General features: G+C 39.3%; 1 protein-coding gene across 1 annotated transcript in view; it reads left to right on the forward strand.

Annotated features, from left to right (window-relative positions):
- Positions 1-3,009: 3,009 nt before the first annotated feature.
- The window catches only part of LOC137997314 (anoctamin-7-like), a 34,575-nt gene continuing 19,758 nt past the window's right edge, over positions 3,010-17,826 (forward strand). Inside the window, exons 1-10 of the mRNA XM_068843231.1 lie at positions 3,010-3,233; positions 6,440-6,614; positions 7,584-7,723; positions 8,198-8,305; positions 8,998-9,064; positions 9,133-9,275; positions 10,217-10,327; positions 12,854-12,932; positions 13,599-13,735; positions 17,105-17,239. Of these exons, the coding sequence (XP_068699332.1) occupies positions 3,222-3,233; positions 6,440-6,614; positions 7,584-7,723; positions 8,198-8,305; positions 8,998-9,064; positions 9,133-9,275; positions 10,217-10,327; positions 12,854-12,932; positions 13,599-13,735; positions 17,105-17,239 (1,107 nt within the window). The 5' untranslated portion in view covers positions 3,010-3,221. The remainder of the gene's footprint in view (positions 3,234-6,439; positions 6,615-7,583; positions 7,724-8,197; positions 8,306-8,997; positions 9,065-9,132; positions 9,276-10,216; positions 10,328-12,853; positions 12,933-13,598; positions 13,736-17,104; positions 17,240-17,826) is intronic.

The following is a 17,826-nucleotide window of genomic DNA, read 5'->3' on the forward strand; positions in this document are numbered from 1 at the left end:
ACACTAATTTATTCCTACATATATATCATGTGATAAAGTAAAATGGAAAAGGTTAAGCTAACCACCCAACACTCGAGTTGTAAATTTTTGCCTAGTGATTTTTGATACGTTGATATTTTTAACTCACTGCAAATTTTATATTCTATGTTTTGTATTGCATTGTAATTCTTAAGAAATAATTTTTAGATAGATACTTTTAAGCTCTGAAAAGCCCCTCTGGGGAGAGTTTAAGAAATTGTTGTATTTTATTATATGGCTTGTGTTTGTGACCGATATAACGCGCGCTCTGATTGGTTAATTGTGACTGAATTGTAGGGCATTATTCTCCCGTAATGCCGCACGGGCCGATTACGGGCTTGCAAAAACAAAGCAAAAGGTAATTAAAAAACCATCTAATTTTTGTCTGAAAATTGTAGCGGCTGAGAATGAGTAACGAGGAGGAACACTCTGAGAGTGAATTTTATTACCCGGACGAGTACGAATTTCTGGACAACGGTGATTTGACAGAAACAAATAATGAACGAGTTGGCGACAGAGAAAACGAAGGAAACAGCCAAGAAGAGAAAGAAAACACAAGAAAGAAAACAGTCAGCGACATGAAAACATTTCGGCTGATGACATCTTTACATTTTCCACGAGGCCGTAGACATTTTTCTTTACGTATTGACTTTGGCCTTTGATTCTCAGAGATGTTGACAAAATTTTCCTTGTCTTGACGTGGCCCTAACCTTCTACATGACCTTTTCACGGCTAAAATAAATTGTGACGAAAATAAAGATTATTTTAGATCGAAAGACGCGTCAGTTCACTTGATTTTTGCGATTTGAAACGATGAATGAACAGTGAAGCGCGCGCATCACCGGATGTAATGATTACTTCCGCTGCGCCAGCTTTGGCTTGTTGGCTTTATTTTTCTTGCTGGTGCCATATAATAAACAACTTAATAACTTCGACCGTTCGGTTATTAAGTAGTTAGTATTGTACTGTATTGTATCAAAGAAGGCAGCGATTCTTTAAGAATTCAAACGTCTGCTTTAAAAAAGACCTGAAGTTGTCACAGGATTTGATCGCAGGCGCGCGAGAGGGCATTGAACAAAGAAGTAGCGCTGTCCTGGAAAGTGTGTGATGTGCTCGGGATGGTTAGGTTAAAGGTGCTGCTTGAGCGTGGAGGGCGAGTATGGGTAACTCTATCCAACGGAAGCGAAAGAGGCCAGCTGCCGGAATGCAGTGCCTTTTGGGTGTTCTTTATTAAATGCCAGTCACGGCGCTCGCGCTTGAGTAGCCACTCCAGCTTGACCACAGCGTCCTGTCACAAAACTTGCAGCTATGTATTGTATGCGTTGTAGTCGCTTTAACAGATGCTGTGGGGGTAATTAAAGGATGGAATACAGTGTCACGATAGTTGAGTCGAGATAGAACAAGGCTCTCGGCCAAATGCTCTCTTAAGGAGAAAGGCGTAAAGTTCTTGATCTTTCTAAGAGTCCCGGTTGGCTTAATACAGCTCAATTGGTAGAGAACTGTACCGGCAAGGCAGAAGTCACTCGGGTTCAATCCCATTAAATCCTAATTTTCAGGCTCAGTGTCATAAACGGTAGCACTCATAATCGGGGATGGAAGCGGAATCCTGAATCATGAATCACAGTGGTTAATAGTGGTTAAATTAGAAGGAATCGTGAATTTTTGTGTTCAAGACTTGGGAATCATGATTTGCAAGAGATGGTTAAAAGAATTACGAATAACAAATTGTTAATGAATCATGCATGAATCATTGGACTAAAAAATGACAGGAATCACCAATATCGAAGGTCAAATGATTTCGCTTCCACCCCCGACTAATTTTTCAAGACCCTTGAAGTCACAAAGAGCCACACCAGCCGGTCTGTTCATGAAGTGGAACTTTCGATTGTTGATTTGAAGTTATATTTGTTTTAGACTGATGCAGTTTTAAGTTAAATAAACCACTGAAGTGTTTAAAATTAACCAATTTGTGCTAGTGTTTCGAAAGATCTCGAAAACGAGCAACCTCAAGACGTGACACAGTCTTTCGTGACAAAATGAAATCTAATATTGGAACCATGGCACAATGCCAATCCTTAAAAATTCGTTTTAATTTAATTATGTCTATTTGGTCCTACTTGTCATTTTCAAACTTATGTCGGGTTTCTGGAACAGCACAAGCTTTTGAAAATTGTTGCCCGGGTGCAGTTTCCGAAGACCTCGTGCTCAGCCTGTAGCTTACGGCATCATGTGAAACCTTGGACGCTGTGATGGAAGTATCAGGAAAAAGAAAGCCCAGAACGTTCAAATCAGATATGGACTGAAAAAGAAGTTCCGGCTGGCGTTCTTTTGCAGGTATGACATTGAGGTGATGAGCTGTGATGCACTGAGTACAGATTATGCAAGTTTACTGCAAACTTCGGTGAATGTCCCTGTGTCATAGTTCCGAACATGAAAACAGTTGCATATGGTTAAAAGGGGCGGACTTAACGTACTTTGAATGAATGTTATCTGATCTGCTTTTATACAACAGTCGTGTAAAATCATGTCAAAGGCTTCACTGACAGGACGGTTTTTAAGGATCCTATAGCGGGTAGGGCATAAAAAGGCAAGGGATAAGTAGACGATCACAAGGCAAATGGACTGGTAAAAAGCTAGAATTAATCCGTGAAAACAAGCTGCACCATAGCACATTTTTGGAAGGAGATTTCTGTGAAATTGATCTTCCATCTCTTTTCATTTCATTGTATTGTATTTTTTGTTTTCCGAACCCGAAAATATCTACATTCGAGGTTACATCAAAAAAACTTAATAAACTGAGAACTTCTCATTCTAACCGTCTATTTTAAATTTTGACATATTTGGCGCCCAAACTGACTTTACGATAATTATGCGAATAATTGCGCTATGATATTGAAACGATACGGTTGGTAAGAAACAAACAATGTATGCGGATAGCCTTTGTTATGAACTCTTCAAAGCACTGTTTGTCTCTTTCCTATGCAAATAGGCAAACGTGATTTGCATTTGTAATTTTGTCACATATCTATACGGTAAAAGCAGATCTTACTATCCAGAAGAAAGTTGAATTTTCCTTCGAGGTTGCCTTAAATATGATAAATATTCCCATTTTGAGATGACGCTGCTAAATTAAGCGGAATCTCATTGATCATCGTTGGGCTTTTGTTCGAACAGCGAAGGAATTTCTGCTTCTGGCGCTCAAAATGGCTGATGAGGTAAGAACGATAAACAATTTAGACTAGTCGAAATTGCTCTGGTGTTACTTGAGTTAAACTTTATGAGATTTAATCACTGGCACATTTTTGATATATGTATGGTATGCTAAAATCGAAAATGTAGCGTTATGGAAGAACCAGTTCCTTTTCATTACATTGCTTCATTATAAACTTAAACGAACAATCTAAGAGTCGCGAAGGAGCAGCTGTCTCTGACCCGGCAGTGATGGATCACAAACACGTCCACATTTTCCTTATAAACGGAAGCTCGCTTCAGTATCGGTCATTCGACAAAATTGTGCTGATTTGTAATGATGGATGCAAATGTTAATCTTCAAGGAATGGAATGCCAATTTTATCGATAAATTAGTCTTTTGAAACTTGTTATGGTTTGCGTACACGTATATAAAGTGTATGCCCAGATATTCCAGATTCGTTATATTAACTACATGAATGATTCAATCTCGAATGTTGTATAGATGCGCATTAGTTTTAGTTTTTGAGTCAAATTACCAACGAAGAGAGGTCGATAGCTATTAGAGTTATGAGACTAGAGTTAGAGTTAACAACTTAAAAAATGCTGAATAACCTTCCAAAATCTCGAATTTAGGATTTTGGAAACTTAACTCTGACTGTACGACAACTCTATGAAAATAACTTTAAGAATAGCTGTCCCCGTTTTTTATCTAATTTACCTGAAATTAAAGGCGTCGAAGTTACCTTCTCCTTCTAACATTCCGTCTGTATTTATGGAGCCTATAGAAAAGTGGACTTTATGAAGGTATCCATTGAAAACTTAATTACCCCTCCGCAATAGGCATGGAGCCAGTTGTGGAGGAATTTTTATTTAATATTTGGGTGTGATAGGAAAAAACTTAATGTGCTAGGAATCTGTGAAGAGTCCGGAGGTTTCAAAGATTTTGTTATTCCCCTGACTATGTCATCGAATCGGTAAAGATCGTTCTAAAGAGGCATTCGGAAAATTTCCGATCTCTTAAAAGGCCCTTAGGAGATGAATTGTTGGTTTCTACATAACATTGCGAGCATGTCGGTGTTCCTCTGAGCTAATCATTTGGCTGTTAACACTGTCTTTTTTCTGTCGATTAAAAGCGCAGCCGCTATTTTCTTAAATAATGAAATCCAATGGCATTCAATTGGTGGCTAAATAATATTCAATAGCAACCTTTACGGTTTTCATTTTCAACATGGGCACTAAAGAACTTTAGACGAAAATTTCATCCTTGCACTCGATATTCTAAATTCTTACACCTTTGCGCACGCGATCTTAATGAAGCACTTCGAAAAAATCCTCCAGGGAGCCGCCATTCATTGAATGTCATGGTATTTTAAAGGGCGTAGAGATAAATGTGACGGATCGTTTGGTATCTATTAAATTCAAAATCGAACGCCTCCTGTTCCCATGGTATCAACGTAAGAATGATATGCAAAATTTCAATTCATTATTTACACCTTATGTTACCAACTCTTGCTGAATACAGTCTCTTCCACTGTTAATTTAAATTAAATAGATTGCGATCCACGATCCCGTGAACTGCTCAAAACAAATGAATTTGTAATTAGAAATGAAGTTAAATTTTAGTGCATCACTGGCCATCGACTGACCTGTGTATACCCTCTCGCTTTTTCCGTCTTACTTACGTACCACCTCGGAAAATCACGGTCTCCGCGGTCCGTATTGCAGATTGACTTTGCAATTTAGGGAGTTTCTTCAATGGTCATTTACGGTACCAATGTTTTCGCTCAAATGATCGAAGCGGTTGTGTCTAGCCTTAAGTTTGTGTTCGGAACAGTTCACAATACACTGAAGAAGTTTGGAGAGCTAGTTACGATACAAAGGACTAAACTAATAATCAAATACTGATCAGCTAAAAATTTCCCGATGCTGCGCTTGATTATGTTGCATTGCCTAGGTTTTCTTGACACACTAGTCCAGTAGACAGTAGTCTTATCATTTGACTCATTCAATTATTAGCTTAAAACGAAATAAGCATTTGCCGTGCTCTATGCATGCGAGCCACTAGACAGTGAGCTCTACATGGCCCTTAACTGCATAGCAACCGTTTCCGTTCCGGGAACGCGGAAGATTTTTGATGTTTTGGCCGCGCGAAAATGGGCCGAAAAATAAGCGCGGCCAAAAGTCAAAAATCTTGGCCCGTTTGAGTTCATTTTCACAGTACACAGCGATAAACAGAGCGCAAAAAACTCAGGGGGCCCAAAAGTTATCTTCGCTTTTAATAACCTGCCCGTGAATGGGTAGATCAGTTATGTCAACCTTTCGCAGACTACAGTTTGCAACCTCCCTTCTCGGGAGATAAAAAAACCAAGTAGCTAGATGTTGCCACTGATGCAAGACTGCTTGGGTTTTTGTTTTAGTTTTTTCGAGTAATGGTTTAAATGGAAATTTTAGAATATCTTGGCTGTGGCAAGCAGAAAATACCAACGTACAGTTATTATAGTTCAGTCTTTCTGATTTGTTTAATATCACAAAGCAGCATTTTAACTGATGATCTAACACTGAAATCGACAGTTGCGAGCGTCTCAATATCACAGCTTTTCAGGTCTATAATTTCAGTTGCAACTTCTTCTAGTTGGCTGAAATTTCTAACAACAAAAGAAAGATGGGGATTAAAATACAGTACGTTTTATCTCTCAAACCGGCATTCTAGAGGTTGAATGATATTCATTCTCTTTGAAAATGAAACCATTCCGGTGTGCAATTACCACTGAACAATAGAAAACGCAAAAGTTTTTATCTAAATTACCAAGTAATTAATTCACTTTCAACTTTTTTACGGTTGTCCCAGTTCCTTTCTTAATTATGTATGTCTGAGATTAGAAAAAAGTGGGAAAAAAGCATATACGAGTTTTAATAAATAAACCCTCTGAAATGGCTTCGTGGCAATTTCCGATCAGCTCATTGCTGCGTACCATGAAGCCTTCACGTGAACATTTTTATCAAATCAAGAGGATCGTTTAGTCTTCTATTTATGCCAAATACATTCCGTTTAGTTTATGAAATGCACGTAGATATAATTTCGCATCTGTCGCATTACACACCACATCTGGATCCTGAATACCGTATCTTCATTCATTTCTCCACTGATCCGAAAAGGTCGATTACCTTCATGTTGCGTTGAATTACGATCACTGTTCTAAGCCTTTTTGCTATTTTCTTGCTTTTTCAGGAAACTTCTCCCTTAGCCGAAGAGCCTCGAGACGGGTCCGACATCGACTACGACCCCGCTGTCGAGCCCGAAGCAGATTCCGAGTACCAGTCGGAGTCTCAGCCCGCGTCAGAGTCAATTACACAGGGCCAGGAAACCATGGAAATTGTAACTGTATCTCTAACGAAGAAGAAAGGTAATATAATCGCGTCAAAAGTCATTTGGGAGGTATTAACGAGGTTTCCTTTTAGTTTTTGGAAAAATTATTTTTCTTTGAAAGTGTTGATTAAAACCACTAGCAACTTAATGAAATATGAATGCTAATTGTTTATAGCTGACAATCTTTGTGTTGAATCATGTGGCTTTTCACGCCGCACACTTATTGACGTATCATGAATGATTTAAGAGTATAAATATCCTTTTCAATCTCAGTACGCTCAGTTTTAAGGAGAGAAGAAATAATGAAAGTTGAAAATGCGAAAGTTTGGTCGTTAAGTCGTAAGCGTAAATTAGCACAACGCGGCTTTTACATAACATTGTTAAAGCTCAAAAATTAGGTTAAGGAAGAATGAGCATCAATATAGCATAGCAAGCAAAACCAAGTGAAATGTTTCTAGATTCGCTTGATGAACACCTTCCCAATTAATCTCCGTGATCCGCAAATTGCCGGTCGCCGACATCCATAACTTTTATAGGCAATGTCTTTAACGATCACAGTCTCAACAATATTTGTTTGTTTTGGAAGAGGTTTTTTGAGCGGAGCTGTTTTCACCCTGAGCAAAGTCGTGGGAAAAGACATCCCGCCCATTTCCTTGATGCTCTATTAGTTATGGAACTCTCAATTTCATCCCCATAGTCCTCTTTTCTTTTGGTCAGCATCAAGAACTCTGGCCACTTCCAAGGCAGGAAGTCCGCAAATCACGGATTTCTGGCTCGTCTACGCACGCTCAGAAAACAACAGTGGTTGTCAATGGTTACATTGAATATGGATCTTTACTACGTCTGCGCATAAATTGGAGGTGGCCAGATATTGTGGAACCCTACGAAAAAAGAGAGTGTACAATCCTCGCGTCGTAAGTTGAAAGGAAATTGTCTTAAAATGGCGCCTTTGTCGCTCGTTATCGCTATATCCTTATCTTGTTTGGCGCATTTTTTTCTAAAACAGATGGTTACGGGTTTAATGTCAAAGGCGGACGAGACGAGCCCTTCAGAGCCGGAGATCCTAGTATCTACATAACGCGACTGAGACATGGAGCTGCTGCTGAAAGAGACGGCCGTATATCTCCCGGGGATAGAATTATCGAGGTTAGTTACAAATGTAGCATGTACAGTTAACACAGTCTCTGTATCGTCCACAGCACTCTAAAGCACAATTGCTTTTTGCGCTTTGCCTTCTTCATTTTCGTTCTGTGCGTTTAAAAGAATATTTATCCAATACACGGTCTTTTTCTCGATCACGTAAGTAAACTCTTGATTTTGTGTCAACTTCCAAAGCGGTGTCCTTTAACCACATTATGCCACATTCGTGTTTATTTATTTATAGAGCGCCTTTTAATTGCGCGTCGTAAACTCATCACAACAGATCAAAACAATGCAATGCGCCAATCAGAATTCGAGGCAATTACATGTAACCGACGGAAAGGGCGGGAAAGAACGGGTGTGCAACAACAACGTTAAACACCACTGGAAAAATGTTCCTTTGGTTTAAATTGTTCTCCATTTATACAGTACATAACTCATACAACGTTGATTTTCTGTTTTCCTGGAAATTGTAAACAGATCAATGGAGTTGATGTTCGTAACATCACACACAATGAGGCGTTGGATTTAGTGCGAAAAAGCAAAGGCGGAAAGCTAACCCTTGTTGTACAGAAAAGAGGGATTCAGGTACACAGTTGGCTTGGTCTTTAATTCGAAGATGTGACGACAAGTTTATTTTATGATGAACTAAAGATTTAATTCAGTTAATTTTTTTTGATTGATTAACTACCACGGCTTGGATCCATAACCGAGCAATGAAGAGGAATGGGTTCGATACCGGGTTGACGTCACAAAATAATTGATCGCTGTTTTTCAAAGAACCAACAAAGTGCAAGTTAGTCTATGACGTCAACCCGGTATTAAACCCATTCCCCTTCATTGCTCGGTTAGGATGCAAAGTATAACCACTTTTCCCGTCTTTCAAAGCAAATAAAAAAGTGAATTCTCAGTCCAAAGGTTCTAAAAACAACACGATGTATTTGGGACGATTTCGGAGAATAAATAAAGTGGAAACGTTTGTTGAAGTGATAGACACTGAAACCTGTTGCAGTTATTGAAGGCCGCGGAGTTATGATATAAGGGAAGTTTAAATTTCACGAACAATCAGGTATACGTTTCGGCTCGCCATGAACCCAGCTATTGAAGATCCCGTAGTCATGGTTAAAGGTTGTAACACTAAATTTCAGTTGATCTAAAATTGTGATATTGATGAAAAATGCTTGAAAACGTCTGCTGAAGCAGATGATCTCGCAAGTCCTCTTTCAATAATAATTGCTCTTCCTCTTTACAGAACTAATGTATTTAATTCTTTTTTGCAGTTCACAGATGAAGATGAACCTTCCAGTCAAGGCGTTATTAGAATTGAATTGCATCGAGAAAAGAAAGGCAAGAGGATGTTTCATTTTATACCTCCTTTAAGCGCGAAATTAACTCTTTGACATGTTTGCTTGCAGGGAAAGGACTGGGTTTCAACATCCGGGGAGGTAAAGACAGCCCCTATATCCCAGGAGATCCAAGTATCTTCGTCACCCGAATAAACAGTGAAGGAGCGGCCGCTAAAGACGGAAGACTAAGTGTTGGTGATAAGCTTATTGAGGTAAAACGGAATTTCTGTTTCCACTCGCAGTCACAAACAGGCGATGATTCAGACAATTCTTAGTTCGTTTCGTGCAAAATTTGCGTCCTTTGCAATGACTGCGCAGTTTTCCCTTTTCCCTGATGTACATTCTAAACCTTGTCGAAATGTCATGTCAGTTTTTTCTACACCAAAGTAGAAGAAGTGGAAAATGTTTTTGAAAGGAACGGATATTTCGAATTGTTCAAGACGGTAATTGACCTGATGACATGGAAGTTCCCTAGCAGAACACGTTATTCCCAAACCAGTCGTTTAGTTTCGACACTTTGCATACTACACACGATTCAGTCGAAAAAAATTAGAATTTTAAGCATGGCGCAAATGTTATTTTGTTTACTACCTTCGTTCTGCAGTCACAGAAAATCACAAAAGACGCAAACAATTACTTGATGACAAAACCATAACACAAAAGTAACTATGCAACCGGTATTATGCGCGGTAAAACGCTTGCGATCAAATGACAATTGTCTATTGCTCCAATCGTCAGGCGCAGAAAAATAAAACCAATATGACTTTCGACATGCCACAGAAAAGTTTTTAATACTTTTAAAGCCGAAATCTCGCTCCACGGTTTCAACCAGTCAGAAAAAATGAAAGCTTCTTGCATGCAGTTTCTCGCTCGAAGCGTCGGTTGCGAGCATTTCAAACTTGGCTCTTATTGGTTGATTTCTTGTTTGTTTTTGTATCCATTGGTCACAGCTATATGACTTAGTTTCGCGACACTTTATTCAAACCCCTGTAATGACAATCACGTATCTCAAAGTCAACAAACAAGTCGCTTATTGAATAATTAACACTTCTAATCAAGAACGCAATTAAGAAGCTAACTAACGAAGCTATTAGTCACTGCAATTTAAACATAACAAAAACGTTGACACTGCCAAATATCTCTCAACAAACAGGTAAATAATGTAAATGTCGAGAACAGTACAGTGGACCGAGCAGTGGATCTCATCCAGTCGAAAAAAAAGCTGGTACTGCTTGTGGAGAAAAGAGCTTTGCAACAAGTTGTGGTAAGTTAACGCAATTTACCAGACCCGAAATTAACTTAAAAGAAAAGCTTTGATGAAGTTTAGTCATTCGTTTTAGGACCCCTGCAAAAAGCGACGAGCGAGACAGCACGTCCAAGCGTTGCTAGTTTTCCAACGTTTGTATCGCCAACAAGGCTTCAATGTGCATTTTATTTATGTTTACTTAGTCGCCATTGGGGATTATCTGGTGCAACATCGTTCATAACCAAATTACTAACTCGGTGATTTAGCAGCTTTTTTCGATGATATGGCTGGACTTGTTTTGGCTTCGATTTAAAAGGGCTGAATGTGAACCAGGTCAACTTCAGCCTGACATTGACGTATAGGAGAGGTCACCCAGCACTAACGCCCTTGTTCAAATCCTAAATGACGTCATTTGATGATTTCAATCCCACTGAAATCTACCTTTGGGTTAACAGTAATGCATGATTCCCCTACCCTCTAAACTATTTCTTTCGCAGGAGGTAAATTTCAATACCGAAAAAGATTTATTTCAGGTTAATTTAACCCTTTGTCACCACATTAATGCAAGAAATTGGAACTAGTTTTTTTCCACTACCAACCTTAGTAAGAGGCATGGAGACGGATGGAGAGATGCTTTGCATTCTACTGACTTTTGAAACAACACATTTTTATTGCAAAACAGTTACTGACGCCATCATACGTAACGTGGTGTATCTCCAACTATCTTGGTGGGTCAACTGAGTGACAGTGGCCGTTTTCACACTAGAGATGGATAATCCGTCTAAGACGGGTTATCTGTCCAGCATGGATAATCCGTCTTAGTGTGAAAACGGAACGGCGTTCATTTTAGACGGATAATCCGTCTGATTATCCGTCTATATATACGGATTTTGAGGACGGAACATCCGTCAAAGACGGACGATTCGTCTTGAATTCACATCAGGACGGATAAAGTCATCTTATTTTGCCCTGAAAAGCCTGGAAATAGAAAGAACGCACTGAGTTCTGGGAAGGAAAACATGGGGTCTAAAGTTGCGAAAACGAAAGCAGGAAAGAAACCTCGAAAGAGTACGTGGAAGGAGAATGAAATCTTCCTTTTTGCTACCGTTTTTTAAAATTTGTTTAAAATGTTTTAAAAATTGCCATGAAGTGTTTCCAGAGTTGTAATTCGCGAAACGTTCCGATAGAGCGTTGAATTGTCTTCAAATTTTCTGTTTCTCCTGGTTGACATAAGAAAGTACGCCATGGCTGCCATATTGAGAACTGTGGAATTGTAACCGCGCCTGAGAAAAGACCCGTGTTCTATCCGTCTAATGTGAATTCGAGACGGGAGAAAATTCAAACCGTTTATCTGTCTCGAATTCATACCAAGACCACGACCAGTCTTGCGAAGTTTTACGGCTCAATTAAACAAAATTCTGGTCATCCTCGGTACAAAAGCCGGTGAAACGTCGTCTGTGTTCTGTTTGCTAGTTTTAAGGTTAAAGCCCATTGTTCTCGTTGCATAACAGTGGGTCCATTATTCTGAACAATTCTATAGAGACACATCAAGCTGTATCTAATATATCAACTGTAATAAACACAGAGAGCAAGTGGCACCCCAAAAAAATTTTAAAACAATCCTAGTTCCCGATGAGATTGGACCTTCCTTAGATCTGACTGGATGCTCTATAACCACTGAGCTCTGCTGGACGAGGGTTATCTGTGGGCCTTTACCTAGAACCACACCGTGCAGTCACGAGGTCAAATCAACACGAGTATAGCACATAACTATGTCAAACGCCCGCATTACGCACCAGAGATAATGGATGAAATCCCACCTGCGACTCACATTTTTCTGAGTTCCATTTAGGTGTCACAAATTCTGTGTCTAAAATATCAATCGAAAGAGCCCGTGCAACAAACCTCTCTGCATAATGGCGTCCAAATAAAATATTCTTTTGTTTAAATGCTAATAAGCCTTTCTAGCCTCGATGCGATGCGCAAAATTCAAAAAGAATTTCTTAAATGAGGCCAGTAGGTCCAATTAACAAAAATGCAATAAAATTTTAAATTGGTCAGCATTTATGAAAGTAGTCTATAGCGATGTTTCTCGTGACGTCACGCATTGTTATTAATATCCCAACCAGATACTAATTGGCTGTTGAAACAATCACTTCTTTTGTTCCGTGGTTGGCAAATATCAAAAGAAATGTGACGTCAATGTTTGTAAACAAGAAATATCGCTATAGATGCGTTCTCGCAACTTTCTGGGAGATTATTTCAGAAACTGGAGTGCTTTTTTTTATTGAAAAGCAAGTGAATTAAGAAAAAGCAAAACAACCGAAAGTTCAAATTGTTTTCCAATACATACTATAAAATTAGAATAGCTAGCTCATTACGTTTGGATGGCACCAAGATCAGAGCGCATAACTTTTCAGGCTCTTAAATCTTTTGAGCCATGGTGTTCAAAGCAGATTGGCATCGCCTTGGTTAGGTCTAATTAAAAAATAGGTTGTTACGATATTTGCCGCTTTGCAATTATTTATTCACTCTTTGTTTCAGAATTCTGTTCGTGAGGGAGCAGTGGATTCACAAAGAGGCGGAGAAGCTGCCATCGAGTTATACAAGGACCCGGAATATGGTAATCAACTAAGGCATCGCTTCAATTTTTACACTCAGCGCCACTCATTTATTATACCAGCTGAAATTACATGCTGTTTAACTTTCAAAGTGGTAGTACGACTTTTGCAATGAATGTTAGGTTTGTCTTTGACAATTTATCTGAACTACCATCCAGTGATAAATGCTTTGTATTTTCTTAAAGTATATACGAACTTTTCGAGGCTATTCGTACAGTACTCGAAACAAGAGGATTGTCTAATACAATCAAATAATTAGATTCACGTTGATTTATATGTCACGAAGTGTCCACTTGGTCTCCTTGCAAACCTCAACATGCCTCGTGTCGTAGAATACCTGTGTTCCTCAAGTGAAGATAAGCAGTTGCATTTATCCTAACGTAAAACATTCAACTTATTGTTAAATCTGTTTACAATGAACCGGACACTTCCTTTCAATTACCAAATTTGGACCTGCATCTAATAACAGGGACTTCTGGAGAATCTCGTGAGAAAGTGAAATTCAGTAGTTTCTAAGCGTTTGTACTCGCGGAAAAATGATGAAATGAGAGAGACAGGGTTAAAGTTACTTTTCTTATATCTTTAATTTTACAACATTCCCTTTTTGATACAAAAAATTCCGCTGGTCTTGTTTTGAACAATTTTTGTAACGTGTCATCTCGCTTTAGGTCTTGGATTCAACATCAGAGGAGGCAGCGACGCAAATTACTTGCGTGGCCATCCGGGAATCTTTGTTACTTCTATTAAACCAGGAAGTTCCGCTGATCGCGATGGCAGGCTCAAGATTGGTGACAGGCTTCTTGAGGTACAAACAAATCAACACCCAATACTTTAAAATGCGATGATGTTTTCAAGGCCAAACCGCGTTCCTACAATTACTTCCGCGGCGCTAGCGTGACACGTGGTTTTCCATTGCGAAGTGTTTCCGGCGTTTGTTCTTCTACTGAAATTTGGAATATGACCGATTTTCACGAATTTTCCATCCATACTTAAAATTTTCTTTGGCGCTTCCTGTGGTACTGAGCTAACAGTGATTTTTATAGGCGTCAATACCGCGTCACTTCTATGCAATTTTGAAGTGACATCATTGGGTGGAGTCGATTACGGAGTGTTTTCTTTCAAGTCTACCAATATAACGGAGTGCTGAGGCGCCAAAATTGCAAGGAGTTTTATCACGATTCACAAATTAAATAGATTCGTTGATAAACGCAAATGAGGTTCTTTTTGAACAAGCACCATCCTCTGAGATCCAAGGGACGTCAGTCGCGGAGGAAGAAGAGGGCGACGAAGTTCTCAAGATCTGCTCGTTTTCGCATCTTGATAACTTTCGTCGCTCTTGCTGCTTGCAAGTTAAAGAATGTCGTACGCAATTTTAAACCATTCGCAGCGATCTTTGTTGACAATGTAGAGAAAGCTTGCTGAAAATCAGAATATCGACTTATAATTGTTGTCTTCAAGCAATTTTAATGTCTTTCTGAAGACATGAATTTCTTCCACCAACTTACCTGACAAAAGGACGTTTTAAACGTTAAATCTTGAATTTATGGCTGCCCAGACAATTCCTAAAGTGCCTTTGCAACCTACATCACGCCGATTAGCTGACACTTGCGTGACATTCCGCCACGATCTTGTTCTGAATTTCCACTTGGGTTACACGATGCTTTCGAAGTTAACCATGTGTACGGGGAACATGGAAAGGTCTCGGAATAAGCCTTTTTGTGACAACCCATCAGGTGTGAAGTGGTTTTCGAGGAAGAATTTTCCCAATGTATCTCAGAGAAAAAAAGCCTCGTTTTTGCAAGCTCAATGACGAAACGGCTGCTTTTGTTGTGACAAAACACAATGACAAAAAACGAGTCTGTGGTGCACATGTTGCTCTTACTTATTCTAGCATTGGTGGTGAAAATCGGCCTCTACGAGCAAATTGGTTGCTGAAGTTTTGTCGTGCACTCAACTGTCGAACTCCGATGTGCATAACTGTAGCGGGAGTTTACAATGGGAACTATAGGTTAAAGAAAAGCGAGATGCTAAGAGAAAAGTATGTTTAAACAGTAGTCCATATCCAAGAGTAAGAATCTGGCATCAGGGGTGCAGGGATGGCGCAGTGGTGAGAGCACTCGCCTCCCACCAATGTGGCCCGGGTTTGATTCCCAGACTCGGCGCCATATGCGGGTTTAGTTTGTTGGTTCTCTTCTCTGGGGCCCGTTTCTCGAAAGTCCCGAAAACTTTTCGGGCCCGAAAAGCCATTTGAGAAACTGCCAACCGCTTATTTTGGAAGGCCGATCTTTTAACATGTCTTCAAGGTAACAAAAAGCAAACTGCCTGTGAAGTTTGACGACTTAAATCATCTCCGTTCTTGAGATAAAAAGGGAATTGTGACACCCGAAAATGGCCCGTAAAGTTTCGGGACTTTTGAGAAACGGGCCCCTGCTCCGAAAGGTGTTTCTCGGGTTAATTTCATTAGTGTCACCAATTAGTGCTCTAGTGCTAAATGCATTGACACTTAAAGGGGCTAGGTCACGCTGTTTTAGGTAATTTTGTTTAATTTTGTTAGTTATGAGCTCTAAACGTCAAATTGGCAGAGCAAGAGTCTTTCATTGCAAAATCACGGCCACGCAACAATTGAGAATGTTTTTCCAGCTGTTTAAATGAGATTTTGATATAAACTGATGTAAATTTGAAAAAAAGTGGGCCGACGTTTTTCAAATTTACCCAAATTCAATCTATTTCAATCCTTCCCAGTTTTGTCCATCCTTGTCCCTCCTTAGCTTTCCTGTGTTTAGTTTGAGTTCCTCTATAGTTTTGAGCCGTTATTTTGTTATTTCAGTTAATTCTATGACCATTTGATCAATGCTGAGATTGCCTAAAATTGCGTGACCTAGCCCCTTTAAATAAAGTTATTATTATTATTATTATTATTATTATTATTATCATTATCATTATCATCATCATCATCATCATTATTATTATTTTAGGTTTGCCCTCATTAGCATTAGGAAAATTGTGGAAAAATAAATAATTCTCTACTTGCACAAATACCAGAATACACCTCTTTTACCCCCCAAAATTTTGCATAATCATTGTTTGCAATTTCTCTTGGAACATGAAGATGTCCCAAGAGAAATCAAAAGCAATACCCAATATAAATTTTTGGGGGGTAAAAGAGGTGTACTATGGGATTTGTGCACGTAGAGAATAGACCAAATGTTGCACTTAATTCAAATCCTGCAACAAAACCAGTTTTTTCCCGAAGGCTTTTAATTGGGTACAACATTGAGTTAGTTAGTCTATTGTTTATTTTCCCGCAAGCCTTGGTTTAAAAATAGCCTCTTTTCTAACGCTGATGGGCTAATTTATTTTATTACCTTTGCCAGTCAAGCTGGCAGAGCGCCACAACAGCTTGCGCCAATTACTGTGGCCCCTTTTTTACCCTCGCAACCATGATACACAACAAAAGACAGACCACAACACCGGGAACTACGTGCCCTACTCTTAGCGACAAGTGTGTGGGTTCTTTTACGTCCCACGGGATTATTAACATTGAAGGGTTGTGAGATGGGACCTCCGGCTTATCGTCCTTATCCGAGAAGACTTGAAAGTCTAACCATTTGCAGATGTAGTTAGAAAGGCACCACTTTCTCCTCAGTTATTTAAAGACCCTGAGTGTTGGTCCGGCCGGAGTTGAACTCACAAACTCCCGCGTGACAGTCCGGTGCTCGACCAACTGAGCCACCGGTGCCCGGTGATGGGAAATGGGCCAATTTGGGTAAATCTTAATCTTGGGTGATGGACTCTCGGTTTAAACAGGTATGTAACCACGTTCACGTACGGAAAACAAAACTTACGAACAACTTCTCTAAGGATTCGTAGGTAATTTAAGTTATTACAGGAAACAGTGTGTTCCAGTAATACACAAAGATGAACTGGCAAATCCTCTTCACATGCTTCACTTCTCTTTGGTGGTAACAAATTCGAATTCAACATGCTTTCTAAAGAGGTAATTGGTTGTCTCCAGCCAGGTAAGGTTCCCTTATGTAAATTAATAACATTTTAAAAAAGACGAGGAAATCACCCTATCCCCTTCTACGCAACAGAAACGTTTCTTTAAAAACTGGCATATTGTTTGAGGTGGTTTCAAGTGTATCAATAACTTTCTGCTTCATTTTTTCTCTAGATAAACGGTGTTGATGTCCGTTCGGTGCCTCAAGATGCAGCTGTCCAACTTGTTCAACGCGCAGTGGATAAAGTAACGCTATTGGTTGAAAAGAACGCAGAGCAATTATTCAAAAACTCGGAATTCTATAGTCTGGTAAGGGTGTCTTCTCTCTGGATAAGTCAGTTTGTTGGCTGCCTTTCTTTTGTTTTGTAAGTCTCGCATAGTTAAATTCAGTTAATGAATCTGCTTTGCTTGGGATGTAGTAAAAGCTATACTTTTTTCTTTCAGATTGAATTCATTGTTTACGAGAACGTCTTTAAACAGTCACTCATATCATAGTTTATCTAGAAACTGGTTATACACCTTATTCGAAAATGGCCGCTGATTTATGCGGATACAAATTGGCCCTTGTTGCGTCGTTTAAGATAAAATATTCTTTTGAATTTTAAGCTTAAGAACGAGGCATCAAGGGCTAATTTGAATAAAAACAAAAGAATATTTAAATGCGGCCATTTTGGAAAAAGGAGTATGAAACCCTGGGAATTTCAAAAGCAGGAACAATACAGTCGCAATTAGATGTTGAACCGACCGTGACCCTGCACAATCTTTTGTTTTTAGTTCGCAAGTTAATTTCGAATAAATTAGTCGAAGCTTTTGATTGGTTATCCTGCAGAAAAAAGCGTGTTTTTGTCGGGTTTTGTGCAGGGTCAAGACCAAAAAAGCGAACAAAAACATGAAAC

This window comes from Montipora foliosa, chromosome 3 (genome assembly GCF_036669935.1).
Source record: "Montipora foliosa isolate CH-2021 chromosome 3, ASM3666993v2, whole genome shotgun sequence".
Taxonomy (NCBI): Eukaryota; Metazoa; Cnidaria; class Anthozoa; order Scleractinia; family Acroporidae; genus Montipora; species Montipora foliosa.